Below are 24,526 nucleotides of genomic sequence, written 5' to 3' on the forward strand. Positions count from 1 at the left end.
GTCATTATGCAAATGTACTGTTTATAAGATTGGGGAAACCTGCAGTCAGCTGAGACTGAAGAAGTCACTTGGAGGAGTGATGAAACGTTTCTCCCACTGAAAACGCTACGTCCAGATGAACAGAATCAACTTTTTGGGATTTACTTACTTGGATGATTGAGCATGCATCAAGACATCCTATACACCTGCACACAACCACAAGTGGATAAACAGCTGATTCAGTGCTCCACAACCAGGATGTGGAACATTGGTTCTCCTGGATATACAGTTAGACTAATGGAAAGATTCTCCATAACGACCTATGCCAGTGGTTCTCAAACTTTTCACAATGAGTACCACCTCATAAAATATATGGCTCTTAAAGTACCACCCTTATGACCGACATTAAAGTACAGTAGTATAGGCCTATTTAACACCACATACTGTTTACCCAAGGCAATTTTATTTCTTATATGAATGTTATTCATTTTAACTGTCATAAACAGGATGTGAAAAGTGATAATAATAACAACTGTACTGCATTAAAACATTCACAGCAGGTGGGATATGCAATCTTTAAGTGATGACATATGAACCCTGCTTCCATGTCCAAACTATTCTACATTTATTAAGGCTGTTGTGTTTTTAACATGTTTTAATGTTTTGAATTTTGTTCTAATTATTTAGAACAAGCCCCTAAAAAAAGTTGGTGATCACTGTCATCCTCTCTTGGTTTTAATCATCACTATTCATTTTAAAGCTCTATTCATTGTAAAACCTTACAATGTAACTACAGCCCAGCCCATGCAGCAGTATATTAATGACTAACCTTGTATTGTGGATGGATTATCTCAGTTGTTCTCCTGACTGAAGTTTGGTCCATTTAAATCATCCCGACATGCAATTGCATTTGTCCCTAACCATCGGGAACCTTCACGTTAACTTTTATCGAGTGGAAAAAGGTTAGCGTTCATCCTCCAGCTTCACTGTGTTTATGTTATGCTAACTATAGCTGTGTAGCTAGCCACATCATTATATACCGGCTAGCCCAACTTCAGTAACCCTGCAAACGCTTTTGCTGTTTAGTTTTCTGTCTTCATTTATGTTGGAAGTGATAGCAGAGCTGTACATTTTAATTTTTGCTGTGGCGGTTAAGCTGCCGGATTTTTGGCTTCACGACCCTCCTTCATAGTTTGTGTACGTCGAAACTCAGTTTGCTCAGTTTGCTCGTCGTGGTGTTTCAGCCAACGACACAAAATGTGGTGGCCTTGCTGGATCCGCTGTCCACCCGCCATGTGATGACCCTCCTCTGGGATCTCTCCAGCCAAGGAAAATACACCGCGCTCAGTACATCGCTACTGCGGTGCTACTCCCTTTCTCACATAGAGCAGGCCGTGAAACTCCTCTCTCTCTCGGGCCTGGGTGATGGTGCCACTCTCGAGCTCATGGAGAGCACGCTGTCCTTGCTAGGAGTAGATGACGGCGGATTCCTGTTCACTCACGTCTTTCTCCGATAGTTGCTGGTGCGAGGTGGCTTCGCCAGCTGGGTGCGAAGGATTAACGCCCTCTCGCAGAAGAAGTGGATCGCATCCTGACTCACTGACGGTATCTCCCGCACCCCTACCGATTCTCCCGGGAGCCTCCGACTCATTGATGGTGGCTGGGATCGCGGCACCGCGGAAAAGGGCAGTGTTTTTACCGTCAGCGTGACAGCACCATGGCACCTTTGCAGTTTTAAGGCCCAGGGAAACGAGCCTGCCAGCACTCTGTAGTCTGGCTGTGACCTTTTCTTTTTACTATTTAATCGTAAAAAAAATGGAGATTTCCCGCGTACCACCAGAGAGAGCCCAAGTACCACTAGTGGTACGCATACCACCATTTGAGAAAGACTGGCCTATGCCATTATGGTGCCGAGTGCACTTACAGACACTCTTATGCTTGAATGTGGACAAACTGTGGCTGTCAAAGAATTCCAACAACAACACACCTCTCTGGTTCAGATTGGACCAGAACAGTGCCAATCACACCCCCCAAGGTTGCACTGTCATTGCTGACGTGAGCACTGACATTTCCCAGTAGAACAATGGAGCACCACACCCTGAAATTACAAGAAGGCTTGGTACACTGAACTGTCATTTGGCAGATAATTACAGAGAACAGTCATTCCTAGGTTACCAGAACTGAGGCCATAGGGAAGGAAAGTAGGATTTGGTGTAAGATCAGTTGCAGTGGTGCCGTGTGGGGAAAATAATCACTTAAAAATAAGTCAATAATTTGTATTATGAGTTCTAATAGAATTTGATTTATGAACAGACTGTGATTAGCTGACCTGTGTTGCTTTGAGATACTGTGCTCGGTGGGACAAAAATGCAACTAGAACATGCTGGAGGTATTAAAGGTATTGCGCTACAGTAGTTTGAATGATATTATTCCAGTATGCTCCAATTTGTTCAGCTAAATGGAGAAATCTTCCTCATACAGTAAGGTTCATTTTGGAGTTCCACACGGTATTGTGTTGGTAATTTAATTTGTTTCAATTTATATTATTCACACCTCCCTCAGGCAATATTCTTAAAAGTCATAGCATACATTTTTCTCAGAAGAGAATTTAAGGGTGAGCTGTGCTACTAGGCACACATGTCATATTTACCATCAACTACAGGTTGAGGCATCTGACAGTCTGTATTATTTTGAAACACCATTACTCCTGCATCATTTTTTTCCTCTAACCTCTTTGTGTGTGTGTGTGTGTGTGTGTGTGTGTGTGTGTGTGTGTGTGTGTGTGTGTGTGTGTGTGTGTGTGTGTGTAAGGTTTGTGAGGTTATACCCGTAATCTACATAAGATAAGCACACCCCTAAAAACATTGTGTACGCTAGCTTAGATAAACACCAGGTAGTGTGGTAACTTATGCTGTACAAACAACTCAACAACATGCTGTGTGACAAACATGCATGAAAGTCTGCACCAGTTTCCAGAGCCACCATGGAGATCTAGTGTAAGTCATCCAGCATATCCCAGTCCCTGGACATAGTAATGGCACCCAGAGAGAAGGTCCCAGAACACCACAGAAGCCGGGGGACTGCGAACAAATCCGAAGCCCAAGTGGGGCACTGGACAACACAACCCAGGCATCACGGCCCACCCCAAGAGGTGGTAAAAGTAAAGACAAAAAGTAAACCACAGATTGTATAAAACTGACAGACCATCCATTCACGATCCATCAGCAGAGGTGGCAAAAGTAAAGACATTGTGTACTTAAGTAGAAGTACAGATGCTAGTTTTTACAAATACTCCAGTAAAAGTTGAAGTACTGATTCGACTTCTTTGTCATTCTTGATAGAATGATAGATGCGCAGTGAAATTTAAAGTAAGTGACATGAATGCTAATTGGCCTGGAGAAAATGATTTGACTAGACCAGTGATCACACAAACAGCTTAAAAGTATGGAAAAGGGGGAGTGATAAAGCTTGGATTTGGCCGGCAACACCTGGGAGCAGACAGATGTGAGACCATAGATTTTCCTTATTGAACTTACTGGAGACTAAGTTTCATTAGTCTCCAGCCTCCTTCCTTCCATTTACCGTACAGTCTCAGGGTGCTGGATTTGAGGTTAAACCTTCCATACATGGTCAAGAGCTTCCTTGTCTTCCTTGTTCTTGATTTCTATCTCCTGTCAACACCTACAAGGTGTTGACACCCCGGATCTTGATCCTACCATTCCGCTGACTCTTCAGGACTTGCCTGACCTTTTGTACTGCAGGTACTTGGTGGTTGCAGCTTTCCAAGTGGCCTCTTCCTGATTCCATTTGCTTGTGGGATTTCCAAATACTTGTAGCTGTCCTCAATGTCTGCAATGTTGTCTCCCGGTAGTGCGATCCTTCAGTTCTGACTACCGTCCAACTGACATTCTGATATCGTTGCTGTATATCTTCGTGGTGTGGATCAGTGAATCGATGTCTCGTTCACTCCTGGCATACAGCTTGATTTCATCGATGTAGAGGAGGTGGCTGACAACTGCTCTATTTTGTAGTCGGGTTCAGACCTGTGAAGAACAGCAGTGGGGAATGGGCAACTCCTTGGTAGATCCCGCACTTGATGGTGACTTCGGCTATTGGTTTGAAGTTGGCTTCTAGTGCTGTTCACCACATCCCCACTGAGTTCCTGATGAAGACTCTTAGGATCCTGTTAATCTTGTATAGTTCTAGGCATTCCAGGATCCATGTGTGGGGCATCAAGTCATAGGCCTTGTAGTCAATCCAGGCAGTGCACAGGTTGGCCAGCCTAGTCTTGCAGTCTCAGGTGACTGCTCCATATACCAGGAGCTGGTGTTTTACGCCTCTGGTATTGGGGATCAGGACTGTCGGGCCATTCTCTGTGTTTCATCCCTTAGGAGCCTGTTCATTTTTGCTGCCAGATGCTCATGGAGTGCAATCAGCTTCTTCAGCCAGTAGGCATGAATCATGTCATGGCCTGTTGCTGTCCAGCAGCTAGATGTTTGCCACTGTAATGCTTACTGGACCCTGTTCAGGGAGTTTGCGGTGGTCTGCTCTTAGATCCACTAGCCACTGAGCATTGCCATTGTAGGTTGCATCCCTCTGACTTATGCTGTTCCAGTATTACTCTGTCTCCAGCCTTGGTGGTGCTGTTCTCATATTCTTCCCCTGCCATTGAGAGTACACCTTGGATGGTTTGGTGGAGTACAGCTGGTTTGTTCTCCTGCCCTCTATTTCTCTGGTATACCTCTTCAAGTAGTTGGCCAAGGCTGTGAGTCTTTGCTTGGCAGTTTCCAAGGCCTCAGGTATGGACTGCTTGCTGTACTTCTTCGGCACCTTCTTCATCACACCTTTCTGTAACGCCGATAGTTGGCCAACTTCCCTCTGTGCTAACTTGATCTTGGCTTCTAATCTCCTTCTCAATGTAGGGTACTGTTCCTTCTGGCTTTTCATCTTATAGCCAAGCATCTCACTGATTAATGCTGCTGTTGTGTAGATCAGCTGATTAGTCTCGATGATGGTTGCAGTAGGGATTGTACATAGTGCTGCATTCACATCTTCTAGTAGATCTTCAGAGGGTACTTCATGCAATCTTGGTAACCGGCTTCGTACGGTCCAGCTTTCCAGCTTTGCCATGATCCTATCTTTCAGGTCACTACTTCATACTTGGTGCCCAATCTTGGGTGGGGGTGATGATATCTCCCACCTGGCTCCCCCTTGCCATATCATTTGTGTTGCACCTCGTCGATCTCTATCTGTGAAACCAGTTCCTTCTTCTGAAAGTTGGAACACTAAGTTACTAGTTGTTTCACCATCAGTCTGGATGCTGGTTAGGGTTAGGGACCTCTGTGGCCAACAATAAACACCCCTCTAGCTCCACTGCCAGTCGGTGTTGTTTTCCGCCAATCACCACGCAGCTGTCAATCCTGCATCCTCGACCGAAGCTATTGGCTGAGTCTGTTTGAGTCTGTTTGAGTCTGTTTCGTTGGCGAGTGAATGGGCATTAATGAAGAAGCGTAGGCCACTCCTCTTACCCTGCTTTTTTTTCCAGATGTCTCCTCCGTCTACTAGGCCCCAGATTGAGGATGGTGACAGGACAGGACCAGGACCAGTAGTAGATTTGCATTACCACAAACAGGACAATGAAAACAGGAAAAATCCCACAAACTGCCATTTCTCATTATATAACTTCAGCAACAGCAAATTAATTATATTTAATACAAAAAAATGTTGTCAGAAATCCCTGAAAGTGCAATCAAACTAGGCCAAGTAAATGCCATCCAGTGGATGTCTTGATTGTAGGATCCAAGGGTTCAAGTAACTGTGGCTCTGTGCATAAAAAACATAATTTTCCCTGTTATTTCTGCAATACTCTTCTTACTATCCAGAGATAGAGCTACCTGTGTACCTGGGCACCTTAGTACCCAGGTACACTGCACCTTCAGCCTGTTCATTCCTTTATTTTTAAAGGCATCAAAAAGGCTGCCAGGAAAGCCAGCACACACTAGTGTCTCTATACATTACATCCTCTCATGTTTTAAATTTATCTGTGAACTATGCGAAGCTTCAAAATCTCAACAAAAGACAGTTAAGGAATTGCAACAGAAGACAGTTGCATTGTGTAGTAAATTTCTTGAGTACCACTTCAAACTGGCTCTTTTTTCAGTGGTACATTTTACATTTGCTGAAGAGACAGTGCTTGGCATAATATTTATAAATCCTGTCCAGCACTGCCTTAATAATACAATAAATACAATCCCTTACTAAGGTTGCTATAGCTCAGGCTATAGAGCAGATCATCTACTAATCAAATGGTTGGTACTACTCATATGTGGTATGAGTAGTTTTTTCATGTTATGTGCATACTAATATATATTCTTCTGACAGTTTTAAGTTGCAGTTTCTTTACTTTTGATTTAGGTTGCTCCTCTGTTTTGTTTTGTTTTTCTTTTTTTTTCTTAATGTAAAGAAATGGTTAAAAGTTCTACTGGCCAAGTCTAAGCTTATTACTGCATGGTGTTTTACAGATGCTTACACAGATGAAGACTTGATGCTGTACTGGAAGAGCGGAGATGAGTCCCTCAGCATTGATGATCGTATCTCCTTATCACAGTTTCTTATTCAGAAGTTTCATACCACATCTCGCTTGGCCTTCTATAGCAGCACAGGTATAAACACTTAACAAAAAATCATAAGTTCTTGATGCTTTTTAAATTATGTTTTTGTGTATCTATACAGGCTTGCACTTACTTACTGGGTACAGTCAACATATAACCTTTCCTTTAATTCCACCCTTAGGATAAATTCGGACCTTTTATATTGGCTGCTATGCTAGCATGGTTTTAAGGGGGAGGTTTTTAAAGAATCTGAAATCCTCAAATAGTCAAACTGAGCCTAAGTTAAACTCATTGAAAATGAAATCATTTATAACAGTAAATAATGAAAAGTAGAAACAACAACTTTAAGTTTACAGAGGTAGAAAGACATCATGGAATTAGCCGGTAATAACAAGTCAAATACAACTGTCAATCTGGTGGGACCAATACCAAGTCTGGACCACTACATGGAGTACAAATTATTATCATATCTTCATGTTTTTATGTTTCTTTATTTCATGCTTATCTAAATAAGCATATGGTTAGCCCTGCTAAGCCAGGTCTCAGTAAGCACGAGTAAACAACTGTCTTTCACCTCTCATGTTGATGTTACATCCTGTCTGAGATGGTTCCGTTTATTTTCCAGTGAGTGGACGTTTGCTTTGTTTAGTATAGCAATTCTTCTTGATACTTCGGAAATTAATGAGATGATGAAAAGCATAAACGAGTGTCTGAATAGCCTTGCAGGCCCGGTATCTTACCAGTGATACCTGTTATGGCAGATACCCTCTAAATTGGTGCACTGGGTTAAATTTTGGGGCCTGGACAGTAGACCTCAAAGTTCTGTTACTTTCAAAGGGCTAGAGTAACCTGTAAGACCTATTTATACCAAAAGGATTAATACTCAGAAATATACCTTTACTGTTTCACAAACGATTAAAAATGACTTTAATTACAGGATATCAAATTGAAACAATTTAGCAGGAGCAAAGCAAAAGCAGAATCAAATAATAATAGCAATCACAAGTCATTGAAATCACTTCATTGCATTTTTTTCTTTTCCATGTAATACTTAATATACTTTTAATAATTACACAGCATTTGAACCTTCAGTCAGCTATGGATACAATATCTTAATGTTTCATTTGTTTCAGGTAATTCTACTTCAGGTAGATTTGTCATTAATACATTCTCATATGTACATCCATTTTAACACAATTCAAATATAGAGGAATACTCACTTTTTCTTAATAGAACTTATTTTTATTAAATTATACATTATAAAAATCAGACATTCTTTGGTGGCTCCTCCCCATCCTGCAAAACACACACACACACACACACACACACACGCACGCACGCACGCACGCACGCACGCACGCACGCACGCACACACACACACACACACACACACACACACACACACACACACACCTCCTAAGGCTGTTTCTACACAGCCTCTCAGTTAGACCTGTCTTGGAATCATTTCATAGGTTGTATTGGCTTATTTGTTATATTTGTTCAACTTTAAAATATTTGCCAAGGTCGAAGCTTGATCACGTGGCTGTAGCTCAGGTGGCAGAGCAGGTCAGCCACTAATCAGAAGGTCGGTGGTTCGATCCCAGGCTGCATCCTGGCTGCATGCCAAATATCCTTGGGCAAGATACTAACCCCATGTTTGCCTACCGGTGGTGGTCAGAGGGCCCGGTGGCGCCTGTGTCCGGCAGCCTCGCCTCTGTCAGTGCGCCCCAGGGCAGCTGTGGCTACAATGTAGCTTGCCATCGCCAGTGTGTGAATGTGTGTGTGAATGACTGAATGTAGTGTAAAGTGCTTTGGGGTCCTATGGACTAGAAAAGCGCTATACAAATGCAGGCCATTTACCATTACAAGATCACTGCTCAAACTTAAGAATAAGGATGATTTACTAAACCACACAAAGAAACTCTGACTGGATGTTAAGCCTTTTCGTCCTGTCTCTGAGGTGATGAGAGGTAAGTCAGGGGGACTTCAATCTGTCTCTATCCCACCTTTCTTGATACAACCTATCTACAACCTATCCCCAGCATAAACTCTGAAGTTCTGCATTCTTTTTCAAGGCAGAAATGTTAGTGATAGTATTTCTGGATTTAAAAAAAAAAAGGTATAGAAATTGTTTAACTACAATAAAGTTCAACTCACCAAATACGGATTGAAGAATTTGAAATAGCTGGCAAGAGCCACCCAGAGGGTGTGATTTTAAAAGCATCACTTTATTATTTGAAAAATACCTTTCTCAGAAACCCAGGAGACTCATCTTTATAAATGTCTTTTGCTGCTGAACATTCTAAATTTTGCTGCACAAATAACGAGCATTCAAACGTTACATATTACATCTGTCTGAAAGTCTTTACACTGGTTAAGCACTTAGTTAAGCACTGATTTCATTTCATGAGTTTTTAAGCCAGTGCGTGGGTTTTATCAGATGTTTCTTGCGGATAACCAGTGGTTTATAATCGAGGAAGGCCCTGTGGATCTTCCAGCTGTTTTCTCGAAGAAGAAAAATATTTGGTTAGGCTGCTTTTTGTTTCTATCTGTCACCAGGCAGTTTTTATGTTATTAGGTTAGAGGGCAAAAGTCATACATTTTGTTGCAGTACTTTAGAGGAAATAAGAAGCAGAATTCTTCACTTCTTACATCTTACACCTACACATTTGACACCTCATGCAAAATCTTGACATTTCAGGTAAGGAAAGCTCTGACTGTTTTACCACTCTGAGAAGGTCTCTTGTTGTGTTTTCAGGCTGGTACAATCGTCTCTACATCAACTTCACATTGAGACGGCACATCTTCTTCTTCCTGCTGCAGACGTACTTTCCCGCCACACTCATGGTGATGCTTTCATGGGTGTCATTCTGGATTGACCGCCGGGCTGTGCCAGCCAGAGTCTCCTTGGGTAAAAAGAAAAAGAGAGAAAAAAGAAAAGAAACTCATATCAAATGTTCTTTGAAGAGGCTCTGCATGCCTGAGGAAAATCTGTCTCTGTGGAATGATGAAAGCTCGTTGTGACATAGCTCCACCAACTGGGAATACACACATACATGTGTCATCACACAAGCCTCCCACGCTATACCACGCTTACTTTTCTTTTGAATTATTTTCTGTATTGGGGCTGTTGCTGTACTTGTCACGCAGGCATCTGCTTTCCCCCTTACTTCTCTTATGGCTCAGCTTATCGCTCTTATTAAATTCAGTTGGTGGAGATGTTTTTACGTGACTGTTTGAAGGTCTGTTTTTTTCTTCTTTCTGCTTTGTGCATTTAATAATTTACAGCAGCAATTTAAATTTGAAAGTTGCTCAGGCAGTCCTTGGGCAGTCTATGCAGATGAAATTAACAGGTAGCTAATTCTGGTGTTTTTTCCTTTGAGAATTCTTTTAAGAGTACCTGACAAGTATGTTAAAAAAAAAAAAAGTAACACATAAAGCAGAAAGGTTGGTTCTCTACCTCCTATTAAATTGAAAAACAGCTCACTTACTGTCTCCAAAAGTTGATTCTGTTCATCTGGACGTAGCGTTTTCAGTGGGAGAAACGTTTCGTCATCATCCAGGTGACTTCTTCAGTCTCAGCTGACTGCAGGTTTCCCCAAATCTAATTGGGGAAATGTTTCTCCCGCTGAAAACGCTACGTCCAGATGAGCAGAATCAACTTTTGGAGATTTACTTACCTGGATGATTGAGCATGCATCAAGACGTTTTAACCCGCACTTACTGTCATTCAATGGATTTACCTACAGAATTTTATTTTAGCTCTTCAGCTAATATTGCCAACAATGACCAGTTTAACCTGCATTGGCTGCTTTGAATACATGCTGTGTGTTCAAATAAACACCTTTGGAATGCTAACACAACTTTTGAACAATTCCAGACCTTTTACCTGCTTAAAGACTTTCTCAGTCAGTTGTTTGATAACATTTAAGCCTCCAGAATTGGGGGGGGGGGGGGAGGGGGGGCGTCTCACCTCTCAGTTAAAAGCTAAATGTAACCAATTTTTCATCCCATAACTGTAAACTGAATAGGTTTTGGTACACAGCTGGAAAAGTGCAAAAATGTACCAGTGTCTAAAATTATATGGTTCTAGCCAAAATTCTGCAGCCACCCAATTTTCTAGTGTACATGCTCCCCACCTCCTCACTTCATTAATGGAGTCATTCTACTGGACTCCCTACATTAATGAGCTTCTCAAACAAAATGATTTTTAATAAAATGGACTAGAGAATAACCTTTTTATTAACTTTACATGACATTTAAACTAAGCCTATTATGGATTTGATTCCCTTATAATAAATTAAATGTTAATAATGTTTCACTTAAATTAATCTTTAAAGACCTGTTTAACAAAGGACTTAAAAAGACAAAATATATACTCATTTTGAATAGGCTGTACATTTATCAGTTATCTATAATTGACGTCTTCATCTTCTAATATTCTCTTAATTTATAAAAAGAATTTCCAAATTCCCAGTCATGTCCTCTTACTACTTGTTAATCTTTAAGAAATGTCCCCATGCCACACAAACAATGTCAGCGACTGCTGTATGCACCATTTCATTTGGTTCTGTGGCCAACAGAACCAAATGTACTGATATTATAACTTCAAATGAAAAACAAGATGGAAAAAATCCAGACACGACCCAGCAAGAACTGTGCATGGTCAAGCTGTTTTAAGAAGCATTTTTCAATTCTATAAATATGGAGCTGTTAAAGATTGATACCATCAGTCGGAATGAACATGATAAGGTCTTTAAGCCACAGATGGTCCTTTTGAGAGATGAACTAACACACTACTAGTTTTGGTCTTTTTAAAACCAGGAAAACATGAAACAATTGCAAGCCTATCACTGAAGTGAAATGAGGCGAGCACTGTGTTGGATCTGAGGTTGCCGAACTCAATTCCTCACATTCCAAGCATGTAGGAGAAACTACTGTGACTTCACAGTATGCTTGGCAGACCAAATGTAGATAACATTGGTTCATTTTAAACAAATGAAAAGCAATGATTCATAGTTTAATGCGATTATACAGAAAATTGCTCATACTTTGCATGTGATCACCTGTAACACATTGGTCCTTTAAAGACATCTGGACTCATCCTGCTGTAAAAAAAATGGAGGTATTAGAAAAATGAAATGACATTCAGGTTGGCTCTCTCTCTTGCAGTAGAGTATCTCTTCCTGTTACAACACACACTGGTGTTTTTGTGTAGCTTATCTGCGTAGCCAATTTAATTAAAAACTCGCTAGCAGCATGGCCACTTCACTCGTCTCTCCTGCACTGTCTTGCTCACTGCTTCAGATGTTTAGTTAGTCCTTGACATCCTTGAGTAATAATGTGTGTTTGCACATTATTCCACACCAGTTGATTAATCAACCAAAGACCTAGACAGAATTTTAATTCATTCAAAAGCCTGACACTTAGCCTTGTCCACCCCAGCTGGAAAAATCAAACAACCAGTCTTATTTGTTGTTACCCATCATCCACCTAGGCTGAGGTTCTGTCCGAATTCTCAGACTTTGTCTCTGATTTATGGGGTCATATAATTGTTGGGGATTCTCTGTTTTCTTTTTATTATTATAGGGTCTTTACCTTACAATATAAAGTGTTTTGAGGGAAGTGTTATTGTGATTTGGCACTATATAAATTTAATTAAATTGAATTCTGTCACAGTCTGGCGAGAGCAGACTGTATGAATTGAGAAAAGGACCCAAAACGCAGACTCCAAGGAACAGGGAACAGAACTTGAAATGTTAACAAAAGGCGAGCCGTTTAATATGGCTGGTAGAAAAGGTACAAACAAAGGGCAAGGCAAACTGAAGCAAAATTAACACAAACCTAAACTGGGGAATCTAAACAAACAATAAGAAAAACCTAGACAAGAAACTTGGAAGCATGGCATGAACAACAGACGACCTGACAATCACACACTGAAAATAGAGGACTTAAATACACAGCAGGTGATTAGGGGAAGTGGGAACACATGGAGGAACAGCTGACTGACATGAGCCTAATGACAGGACAAGGGAAGTGAAACTAAATACAATGAACAAAGAACACACGACTCCTTCAAAATAAAACAGGAAACATGAGACAGACATGATAATACAAACTTGATAACATAAGACACGCAGCATGAAACACGAAGGTTGAGGGGAAACTTAAATACAGGGGAAGAAAACACAAGGAGTCTAATAACCAAATGAACTTAGATAACCTAATGAACAAAATAAACTCAAACTTAAAACGCTGGGTCAAAAGACCCAGGATCATGACAGAGCCCCCCCTTCAAGGGCGGATTCCAGACGCCCAAAACCATGAACAAAGAAAAGAAGCAGCAAGAAAACAAACATGAAACAAAATCAACACAACCCACCCAGGGCGGGCGGTGGGGGTCCAGGATGGAGGGCCAGAAACAAAACAAAGAAACCGAAGCACTCAGTCCAAACACAAGGGCTTAAGAGTCCGAGACCCTGTTTCAGGAGGGCGACCATGATCTTGGCAGAAAAGGAGTTCATGGCACAGTAGTTCAGGTGGCCGACCTGGAGGCCGATGGCACAGTAGTCCATAGTTCAAGGGTTCAGGGGGCCGGCCATGTGGAAGGTGGCAGTGGCGAAGCAAGCATGGCTGGCCACACTCGGGTGGCTTGGCTCGTGGCCGGCGGCAACATGGACGAGACCTGTCGGGTGGCTTGGCTCGTGGCCGGCGGTGACGTGGACGAGACCTGTCGGGCGGCTTGGCGGGTGGTCGACGGCGTGGACGATAATCCTTGGATGGTTTGGTTGGTTTCCGTCGACAGGCTGTCCTGACAGGCTCCGGAAACAGCCGTGCTGGACCTGGACGTGGCTTGGCAGGTGGAAGGAGACAAGGCTGAGGCGTGGCAGGCACAGATAATGGCGCTGCAGGTGACGGCGTGGAAGCCGCAGGTGGCGGCGCTGCAGGCGATGGCGTGGAAGGATGCTGGGCGCGCTTGGCTGAACCTCCAGCTGGCACAACAGGACCAGGCGAGGCAGGGCCAGCAGGTGCGGAGACCTCTGGCTGAGGCGAGGCAGGGCCAGACGCAGCAGAGGCAGGACCAGGCGTAGCAGAGGCAGAGGCCGGACCAGGCAAGGCTGAAGACTCTGAGGCCGGACCAGGCAAGGCTGAAGACTCTGAGGCCGGACCAGGCAAGGCTGAAGACTCTGAGGCCGGACCCGACGAGGCTGAAGACTCTGAGGCCGGACCCGACGAGGCTGAAGACTCTGACGAAGCTGGACCAGACGAGGCTGAAGACTCTGACGAAGCTGGACCAGGCGACGACGTGGACGGAGACACGGAGGCCGCAGCTAGTGTGGATGAAGACACATCAGCTGCAAACGTGGATGAGGCTGCTGGTGGAGCAGCTGGTGACTGAACGGGCCCCTTGGACCCTCCAGCTGACGTGGCGTGAAGCTGGTGCGGTTCTCCTGAACCCCCAGCTGACGTGGCATGAGGCTGGTGCGGTTCTCCTGAACCCCCAGCTGACGTGGCATGAGACTGGACGGGCTCCTCGGGCCCTCCAGCTGACGTGGCATGAGGCTGGTGCGGTTCTCCTGAACCCCCAGCTGACGTGGCATGAGACTGGACGGGCTCCTCGGGCCCTCCAGCTGACGTGGCATGAGGCTGGACGGGCAAAGCAGAAGCAGAAGCTGGACCAGGCGACAGTGAGGCAGCCGCAGGTGGTGGCTGGACGGGCTCCTCGGGCCCCCCAGCAGACACAGGAAAAGGCTGCACAAACTCCAACTCAGCCCCTGGCCCCAACCTGGCCTGGATCTCGGTCCCACAGTAGCTTAGCTGAGCCTCATGGCTAGCACTTCCAGTGCAAACAGTCTTATAATTTGGCTTCTTAGAAGCAAAGTTCATAGCATGATCAATACACTGGGATGCTAGGTAATTGTGCAGAGGGATAAGATATTCCGTGGAAGACTTGGCTGGTGATTTTTCAGTCTTAGTCATTTCATAAACATGCCCATGAACCTTTAAGGCAGTGTTTGTTCCAATATTGTCCTTAGAAAAAACGCGTGGATTCAGAATACAATCACCCACCTCATGTTGCTGTGAGCCGTGGTGACGACCTGGACGCCGCCTCCTCCTGGAAGCCGTGGTCGTGGAGGCCGGCGCCGCTACGGCTGAGATGAATGTAGCGCTGGAAGCAGCCACCGGTTGAGGTGAGGAAAACGCAGCACTTGTCTGCTGCAGTGGCGACATGGACATGGAGACAGGCGGGAGACTCAACACGCCAACTTTAGCTCCTATAGCTGGCATAGGGAGGGCTGCGTCACAGAGGGGCTGGAGTAATTCAGTCTGCATGCTGGGGGGCTGCTTTGGCAACACGGTGCGGATGAAGCCGTGCAAATCCTCCGACAATCCCTCCATGTAAGCCGGGTATGCAGACAGAATCCGGTGCAGCTGAACTCTAACTGACTCCTTCTCACTCTCCTGTCTGCACGCAGAATAGATTTTCCACTGTCCATGGAGAATGGTCACACGAGTGCTGAACTCCCAAAAATCCTCAAAGATGTCTGCTGGGTCCATTCTGGTCAGGTCGTTCTGTCACAGTCTGGCGAGAGCAGACTGTATGAATTGAGAAAAGGACCCAAAACGCAGACTCCAAGGAACAGGGAACAGAACTTGAAATGTTAACAAAAGGCGAGCCGTTTAATATGGCTGGTAGAAAAGGTACAAACAAAGGGCAAGGCAAACTGAAGCAAAATTAACACAAACCTAAACTGGGGAATCTAAACAAACAATAAGAAAAACCTAGACAAGAAACTTGGAAGCATGGCATGAACAACAGACGACCTGACAATCACACACTGAAAATAGAGGACTTAAATACACAGCAGGTGATTAGGGGAAGTGGGAACACATGGAGGAACAGCTGACTGACATGAGCCTAATGACAGGACAAGGGAAGTGAAACTAAATACAATGAACAAAGAACACACGACTCCTTCAAAATAAAGCAGGAAACATGAGACAGACATGATAATACAAACTTGATAACATAAGACACGCAGCATGAAACACGAAGGTTGAGGGGAAACTTAAATACAGGGGAAGAAAACACAAGGAGTCTAATAACCAAATGAACTTAGATAACCTAATGAACAAAATAAACTCAAACTTAAAACGCTGGGTCAAAAGACCCAGGATCATGACAGAATTCAGTTGTTAATAGTTTTGCAATTACAAGTGGTTGTGAGAGATCCAACAAATTTCTAAAACTCACACTTGTAAATTTACGATGATGTTAAAACACCTACTATCATTGTAGGTAATACACTATACAAGGCCACAACGCACTGATGTATTTTTATTATTTTCTAGTTATATTTAATTTAAAATGATGATTTTATTATCTTCAGCATATAATCAAATATCCAGCCTTGTCATGTCACATGCATTGCGTGGCAATGGTATTGAATCAGGGTAATGCTTTTACGCCTGCACTTTTAGCTATACATAAGATTAGCTCCCTGACTGAAGATAAAAAAGAATTATGCTGTAGTGTCTACAATGTAATATGAAAAAGATGCATGCTAAGATTCAAACATGTTTACTTTAGTAAAACTTTGTATCCTGTGTCCAGGCATCACCACAGTGTTGACCATGTCCACCATCATTACTGGAGTGAATGCCTCCATGCCCAGGGTCTCCTACATCAAAGCTGTGGACATTTATCTCTGGGTCAGCTTTGTCTTTGTCTTCTTGTCTGTGTTGGAATACGCTGCTGTCAACTACCTGTCCACTGTCCAGGACCGTCGAGAGCGCAAAATGAGAGAGAGAGTGCGGTCTCAGGTTTGTTTCACTGCACTGATAAATCAAAAGAGAAAGTAATGTAACTAAAAAGAGGTTAATTCATTCTACTCACAAGGCACACCTCAACTCCTTCAGCTGTATCAAATGGCAAAACCTCCAGACTCTCTTCCCGAGTCACTTCACTTACTACAATATCTGTCAGGGTTTCTGTTTTACAAGCAACACCTCAAGAGTGCCAAAGAAATAAAGACAGAAATAAAGAACAGAGAAACAGTGAGTGTTTGTGGCCAGCAGTTTGTTAGAGTTAGTGAAATTTGTGAGATCTCATCCCTGAATGATGTTTAACAGTTGAATTATACATTTAGGGAAACCAAAGAACCCTGGCTAGGTGGATGGCACAACACAGAAGAGCTATCTTGTCAGGCCAGGACTCCGCAGTCTATTTACACCTACAGGCCAGTCTTCCAGTGATGAGGATGTACACATCTTGGACAGGGAGAAACGCTGGTTGGAACAGAGTCAGGGAGGTCTTTAATGTTAGAAAGGGAACGAGCATCACTAAGCCGAGGAGGAGTCACCATCCTACAGTGCTGTGATTGCAGCTTTTTCCAAAGTATCTCTCCCCCCTGCCATTGCATTCGTGGTTCTCTGTGTCTGGCGCTGGGTTCTCGGGTGAGTACTGGCTCACTCCCAGCAGCTGCTTGGTGGGGCCTGGTCCCCCTGGCTCAGTTGGGCACCTCCCGGGGTGTGGAGGGCCCTTGGATCTCAGGTCTCTGGGCCCGGGGCTTGGTCTGCTCTGGCGTAGCCGTCTGCCTGCTGGAGCCTGCAGGCTCCTGTATACTGCTCAGTAACATTCAATATTTATTATTTACTGTTACTGGTTTGTTGGTTGGTTGTTGCTGTGATTCCCCTACTCTGTTATTTTCTTTTTGCTTTTTTTTCTTCAGCAGGTGATGGAGCAGATTTTTAGTGTCTTTTCTCTCTCTATCACTCTTCTCCTTTATTTTTCTTTCTATCTCCTTCTGTTAACTCAGGAGACAGACACATCTCTACTTTTAAGATTAGACCAAAGTGCCTTGAGGCAACTGTTGTTATGAATTGGCGCTATATTAATAAAACTGAATTGAACACCTTGTTCGAACATAAGAGTGTCCATAAATGCACGTGGCACCAGGATGCTGTAGGCCGCAGGTCGATGATCGATTTTGTAATCTTTCCACCAGACCTGCGACCATATGTTCTGGACACTCAGGTAAAGAGAGGGGCTGAGCTGTCAACTGATCACCACCTGGTGGTGACTTGGATCAGGTGGCAGGGGAGGACGCTGGACAGACCCAGTGCACCTAAACGCGTAGTGAGGGTGTGCTGCGAACACCTACAGTGTGCACCTAATGACGTTAGATAGTCTTTCCAAAGCGATTTAAGTAAAACAAACATACATGTGTAAATTCATTCTGAACGATTCTCGTGTTTCCTCATTTTTCCAATCTCATAATATAGGGACGTGTTGGGTGCCCGGAAGCGTAATACAGTGGGGCAAAAAAGTATTTAGTCAGCCACCGATTGTGCAAGTTCCCCCACTTAAAATGATGACAGAGGTCAGTAATTTGCACCAGAGGTACACTTCAACTGTGAGAGACAGAATGTGAAAAAAAAAATCCATGAATCCACATGGTAGGATTTGTAAAGAATTTATTGGTAAATCAGGGTGGAAAATAAGTATTTGGTCACCTCAAACAAGGAAAATCTCTGGCTCTCACAGACCTGTAACGTCTTCTGTAAGAAGCTTTTCTGTCCCCCACTCGTTACCTGTATGAATGGCACCTGTTTGAACTCATCATCTGTATAAAAGACACCTGTCCACAGCCTCAAACAGTCAGACTCCAAACTCCGCCATGGCCAAGACCAAAGAGCTTTCGAAGGACACCAGGAAAAGTATTGTAGACCTGCACCAGACTGGGAAGAGTGAATCTACAATAGGCAAGCAGCTTGGTGTGAAAAAATCAACTGTGGGAGCAATCATCAGAAAATGGAAGACATACAAGACCACTGATAATCTCCCTCGATCTGGGGCTCCACGCAAGATCTCATCCCGTGGGGTCAAAATGATCATGAGAACGGTGAGCAAAGATCCCAGAACCACACGGGGGGACCTGGTGAATGACCTGCAGAGAGCTGGGACCAAAGTAACAAAGGTCACCATCAGTAACACACTACAACGGCAGGGAATCAAATCCCGCAGTGCCAGACGTGTTCCGCTGCTGAAGCCAGTGCATGTCCAGGCCCGTCTGAAGTTTGCCAGAGAGCACATGGATGATACAGCAGAGGATTGGGAGAATGTCATGTGGTCAGATGAAACCAAAGTAGAACTTTTTGGTATAAACTCAACTCGTCGTGTTTGGAGGAAGAAGAATACTGAGTTGCATCCCAAGAACACCATACCTACTGTGAAGGTGGAAACATCATGCTATGGGGCTGTTTTTCTGCCAAGGGGACAGGACGACTGATCCGTGTTAAGGACAGAATGAATGGGGCCATGTATCGTGAGATTTTGAGCCAAAACCTCCTTCCATCAGTGAGAACTTTGAAGATGAAACGAGGCTGGGTCTTCCAACATGACAATGATCCAAAACACACCGCCCGGGCAACAAAGGAGTGGCTCCGTAAGAAGCATTTGAAAGTCCTGGAGTGGCCTAGCCAGTCTCCAGACCTCAACCCCATAGAAAATCTGTGGCGGGAGTTGAAAGTCCGTGTTGCTCGGCGACAGCCCCAAAACATCACTGCTCTCGAGAAGATCTGCATGGAGGAATGGGCCAAAATACCAGCTACTGTGTGTGCAAACCTGGTAAAGACCTATAGTAAACGTTTGACCTCTGTTATTGCCAACAAAGGTTATGTTACAAAGTATTGAGTTGTATTTTTGTTATTGACCAAATACTTATTTTCCACCCTGATTTACGAATAAATTCTTTACAAATCCTACCATGTGAATTCATGGATTTTTTTTTCACATTCTGTCTCTCATAGTTGAAGTGTACCTCTGGTGCAAATTACTGACCTCTGTCATCATTTTAGGTGGGGGAACTTGCACAATCGGTGGCTGACTAAATATTTTTTTGCCCCACTGTAGCAGAGGCCCCAGTCTGTGAGATCTTCAACGCACACCACCGGCAGAGCTGCAACAGCATTCCGAGGGAGACTGGGGACATTGAGTCCAAATGGACCATGTTCAGCATCTTCATTGAAGCTGCTGCATTTAGCTGCGGCCGCAAAGTGGTTGGTGCCTGTCGTGGTGGTAACCCCCAAACCAAATGGTGGACACCAGAGGTGAAGGGAGCCACCAGGCTGAAGAAGGAGTCCTATCAGGCTTGGTTAGCCAGTGTGACTTCGGAGGCAGCTGACAGGTACCGACAGGCCAAGTGGAATGCGGCTTGGGCAGTGGCTGAAGCAAAAACTCGGGTGTGGGAGGAGTTCGGAGAGGCCATCGAAAAAGACTTTGGGACTGCCTCGAAGAGATTCTGGCAAACCGTCAGGCGTCTCAGGAGGGGAAAGCGGTGCTCTACCTGCACTGTGTATAGTGCTGGCGAAGCGCTGCTGACGTCGACTGAGAAAATTGTCGCGCGGTGGAAGGAATACTTCGAGGACCTCCTTAATCCCTCTGACATGTCTTCCGAGGAGGAAGCAGAGTCTGGGGATGAGGGGAATGACCCGCCAATTTCCGGGGGCGAGGTCACTGAGGCAGTTAAACAACTCCTTGGTGGCAGAGCCCCTGGTGTGGATAAGGTCCACCCCGAGTTCCTGAAGGCTCTGGACGTTGTAGGGTTGTCCTGATTGACACGCCTCTACAATGTTGCGTGGAGATCAGGGGCAGTACCCCTGGACTGGCAGACGGGGGTGGTGGTCCCCATCTTTAAGAAGGGAGACCGGAGGGTGTGTTCCAACTACAGGGGAATCACACTCCTCAGCCTCCCTGGGAAAGTCTATGCCAGGGTGCTGGAAAGGAGAATTCGTCCACTAGTCAAACCTCAGATACAAAAGGAACAATGCAGTTTTCGCCCTGGTTGCAGAACACTGGACGAGCTCTTTATCCTCTCAAGGATACTTGAGGGCGCATGGGAGTTTGCCCAACCAGTCTACATGTGTTTTGTGGACTTGAAGAAGGCATTCAACCGTGTCTACGGGATGCTACGGGAGTACGGGGTGTCTGGCCCATTGCTACGGGCCATTCGATCCCTATACAACCTTTGAAAGAGCTTGGTTCGCATTGCCGGCAATAAGTCAGACTCATTCCCGGTGGGTGATGGGTTCCGCCAGGGCTGCCCTTTGTCACCGATTCTGTTCATAATTTTTATGGACAGGATTTCTAGGCGTAGCCAAGTGGCGGAAGGCTTTCACTTGGGTGGCCTCAGAATCTCATCTCTGCTTTTTGCAGATGATGTGGTTCTGTTGGCTTCATTGGGTGATGGCCTCCAGCTTGCACTGGAACGGTTTGCAGTCGAGTGTGAAGCAGCGCCGTGGTTCTCAGACGGAAAAGGGTGGAGTGCCCACTCCGGGTCGGGGATGAATTCCTGCCCCAAGTGGAGGAGTTCAAGTATCTCGGGGTCTTGTTCGCAAGTGATGGGAGAAGGGAGCCGAAGATCGACAGATGGATTGATGCTGCGGCTGCAGTGATGCGGACGCTGCACCGGTCCTTCATAGTGAAGAGAGAGCTGAGTGTAAAAGCGAAGGTCTCAATTTACCAGTCGATCTATGTCCGTACCCTCACCTATGGCCACGAGCTGTGGGTAATGACCGAAAGAACGAGATCGTGGATACAAGCGGCGGAAATGAGTTTCCTCCGAAGGGTGGCTGGCCTCTCCCTTAGAGATAGGGTGAGAAGTTCAGCCAACCGGGAGGGGCTCAGAGTAGAGCAGCTGCTGCTCCTCCACATCGAAAGGAGCCAGCTGAGGTGGTTCGGGCATCTGACAAGGATGCCTCCTGCAGACCCAGGACACGCTGGAGAGATTATATCTCTCGGCTGGCCTGGGAACGCCTTGGTGTTCTCCCGGATAAGTTAGAGGAGGTGGCTGGGGAGAGGGAGGTCTGGGCTTATCTGCTTAGGCTGCTGCCCCCGCGACCCAGCCCCAGATAAAGTGGAAGAAGATGGATGGATGGATGGATGGATGGATGGATGGATGAATTTAAACAAATGGCACTGTGCTGTACTGAGAGCTTTTAAAGCAGAAGTTTGAACAACACAATCCTTTCTGATAACAGTAGCTGAAATGAATAAGATTGGCACATTTACAAGACAGCTATCATTCATGCAGTGATCTTCAAAAAATCTGTGTTCCAGCTGCTCTGTCCTGGAGCAAAGATGAACTGTTGATATGTGGTGATGTTGCATGCAATAATGACTTCAGTTGTATTTCTTCCCTGCCAGTCACTGCCCTGTACCTGTGGTATTTCCCAAACACGAACCATGACCATGTTGGATGGCACCTACAGTGAAGCTGACACCAATAGTTTGGCTGGCTACACTGAAGAGCCCATAGTACCTGAGGAAGTACAGGCAGACATGCACGAGGTTTCTGATAAACCTGATCATATGGTGGTACACCTGTCAGTGAGTAGTGAGTCCACAACAACGAAGAAGAAGAAGAGCCTTCGTGCCCTCAACATCATCCAGAACACGCATGCCATTGACAAATACTCCCGAATGATTTTCCCTGGTTCATACATCTTCTTTAATCTTATCTACTGGTCAGTATACTGCTAAACAACACTGTCAGTCAAGACTGAGGCCAGTGGGGACATTAGCATACACAGATAGTATGAATGCTACATCAGTGAGACAAGGGACTAATTCTGAGTGCTGTTGTGCTGCTAAATCATTATAATGAAGGACATGAGCAAAACATGTCTTAAATGTTTCCAATGTGACTATGGGATGTCAATCAGTTAAAAAAAACAAAAGATATAAATTCTGTTCCAAACCACTGATGCTAATTCTTGTCGTCTCTTTTAGCTTTGTCAGTTGTCAGCTGCTATTGAAAAGGTCTTTGTACAAATTACTGCTATTCCTGGTATGATGAAGAAACCGTATATTTTGTATTTTAATTGTATAGATAAAGATACAGTGTATAGTGTCTGTATTTATGCCGTGAGGTATTGATTGTTTATTTATATTTATTGTTTTGATTTTTAACAATCATAAAATGAAAGTCACAACGCATTGTTAATCATGACTCAGTTATTTTCATATATATATGATAGATAAATAATGAACTCTGATCATATTTGTAAGACAGTTATTTCAGCTAAAATGATATTCTGACCTAAGATTGAGGAACACACATTAAGAGTTCTCCGAGGTTACTCTGTTAGTATGCGCATCATCTTAAAGGCGAATAAGTGCTTTTGCTTTAACATGGATACCTGCTTCTATTTTGCTGCTGTCAGTTTCAGCATTTTCATTATATGCTGTATAGAGTTCTAGAAACAAATATGGGAACAGCTCAAATGTTTTTGTGAAGAATGGCTTCTAAAAATATGAAAGAAATTGATTAAATACAAAGTGAAGCTGATGAATGTCAATATAGTAACATTAGTGGAAAATAATACATAATCATAAAGTTTTCTCTGTAAAAGAAATCAAGAAACTCAGGATTCATGCCGTGGAGAACAATACTATGTATACCAAAGTTTCTTGTAATGTAACCATAACTGCAGAGATATTTCACTTACCTAGGACACTTGAACTAAAATTCAACGTACTAGTAACACATGACAAAGATCAAAGGTCTGTTAGTCAGTATTAGAAGTTGGGCTGATCATATAATGGCTAACTCAACAGTAACTCAGCTGTTAGCATCTTGCTGGTGATTGATCAACGCAATCACATAAAAAAAACAATCAATTCTCAAAAGACAGAGAAATATGTGGATATGCGTAGCAATGGGTTTGTTTCAATAATGTGAATAATTATTAGTCTGCATGGTTCAGAGCAAAGATTTGGTCTGCTGCTATTTTTAACACTTCTTTAGTCTGAAAGCCGCAGTCTGGCAGGACTTATTTACAATTTTTTACACTCTTTTAAATAAAATTAAAATGTAAAAAATATTTGGATGGAAACAGGCAAGTTCCAGAATTTTTCATGTGCACAGGCTGTGGTGGGAAGTTAAAAATACAAAGTGGTTGAAAATACAGCTAGTTCTAATGATTTTAAATGTTCAAACTCCTGCCTCCATACGTAAGGTTTAGAAGTAGTGCTGTCAGTGTTAATAAATGTTAATAACGAGATTAACGCTGACAGCACTATTTAGAAGACATGACTGCCTCATAAGAGTACATTAGCTGAATTGAAGCTCAAGTTTCAGCAACAAGGTAACTGAGCTAATAACATATGCTCTGGTTAATTTTTTTTCCACATTTTCCTTAAAACTCACCATTTCAGTGAGGTCAACAGACCAGTAGGTAGTAAACCTAATCACTGTGAGGCATATGAAGTGGTGTCCATTCTTAGCCAGTCATCATCACTGTTGAAAGGAAGGTGTGTTCAATTAGCACAGTGATGGATACTCATTCATCTAACAATATAGACCGGTAATGTTTCTATTATTTAGTATATTCTAGCCAAAAGTGATGGAATGGGAGAGGTTTAAATGGGCCCAGCTTCGGCTTTACAAGTTTCAGAAAACATGGCATCAAAAAGGTCATCATAAACCAGAAGTTTTTAGAAGACACCTCTGAAAAACATTGTTCTACAATTTAGATAAAAGGATAAAAATCAATTTTGGATGCCGATTACCTTCAGACCCTCAGATGACACTGAATTAAGAACAGGTATCATTCTATCGTGAACTGCATAGGCTCAGGAGCACCTCCAGAAATCATCTGTGAAGACAGTTTGATGGCTGTAGATTAAAACTCTGTTATACAAAGAAAAATTGACTTAAACAAAGTGGAAAACACTTCTGTAATAAGACAAACTAAAATTTGAAATTGTTTTTGGAAAACAGAATTGGGCACTTGCTCCTCTGGACTAAACAGGAGAGGGACCATCTGCCTTTCTATCAGGACTCAGTTTAAAGCCTCCATCTCTGATGGTATGGGGAGCAACTTATGTACCATCCAGAGTATGGCTTCAGGGAAGGGTTTGCATATTTCAG

General features: G+C 43.8%; 1 protein-coding gene across 1 annotated transcript in view; it reads left to right on the forward strand.

Moving 5' to 3' along the window:
* gabrr2a (gamma-aminobutyric acid type A receptor subunit rho2a) overlaps window positions 1–24,068 on the forward strand; it is a 78,273-nt gene extending 54,205 nt beyond the window's left edge. The window contains exons 6-9 of the mRNA XM_004564181.4: window positions 6,501–6,641; window positions 9,349–9,501; window positions 16,207–16,415; window positions 21,799–24,068. Of these exons, the coding sequence (XP_004564238.3) occupies window positions 6,501–6,641; window positions 9,349–9,501; window positions 16,207–16,415; window positions 21,799–22,134 (839 nt within the window). The 3' untranslated portion in view covers window positions 22,135–24,068. The remainder of the gene's footprint in view (window positions 1–6,500; window positions 6,642–9,348; window positions 9,502–16,206; window positions 16,416–21,798) is intronic.
* The last annotated feature ends 458 nt before the right edge of the window (window positions 24,069–24,526 follow it).

Source organism: Maylandia zebra, linkage group LG19 (assembly GCF_041146795.1).
Source record: "Maylandia zebra isolate NMK-2024a linkage group LG19, Mzebra_GT3a, whole genome shotgun sequence".
Lineage (NCBI taxonomy): Eukaryota > Metazoa > Chordata > Actinopteri > Cichliformes > Cichlidae > Maylandia > Maylandia zebra.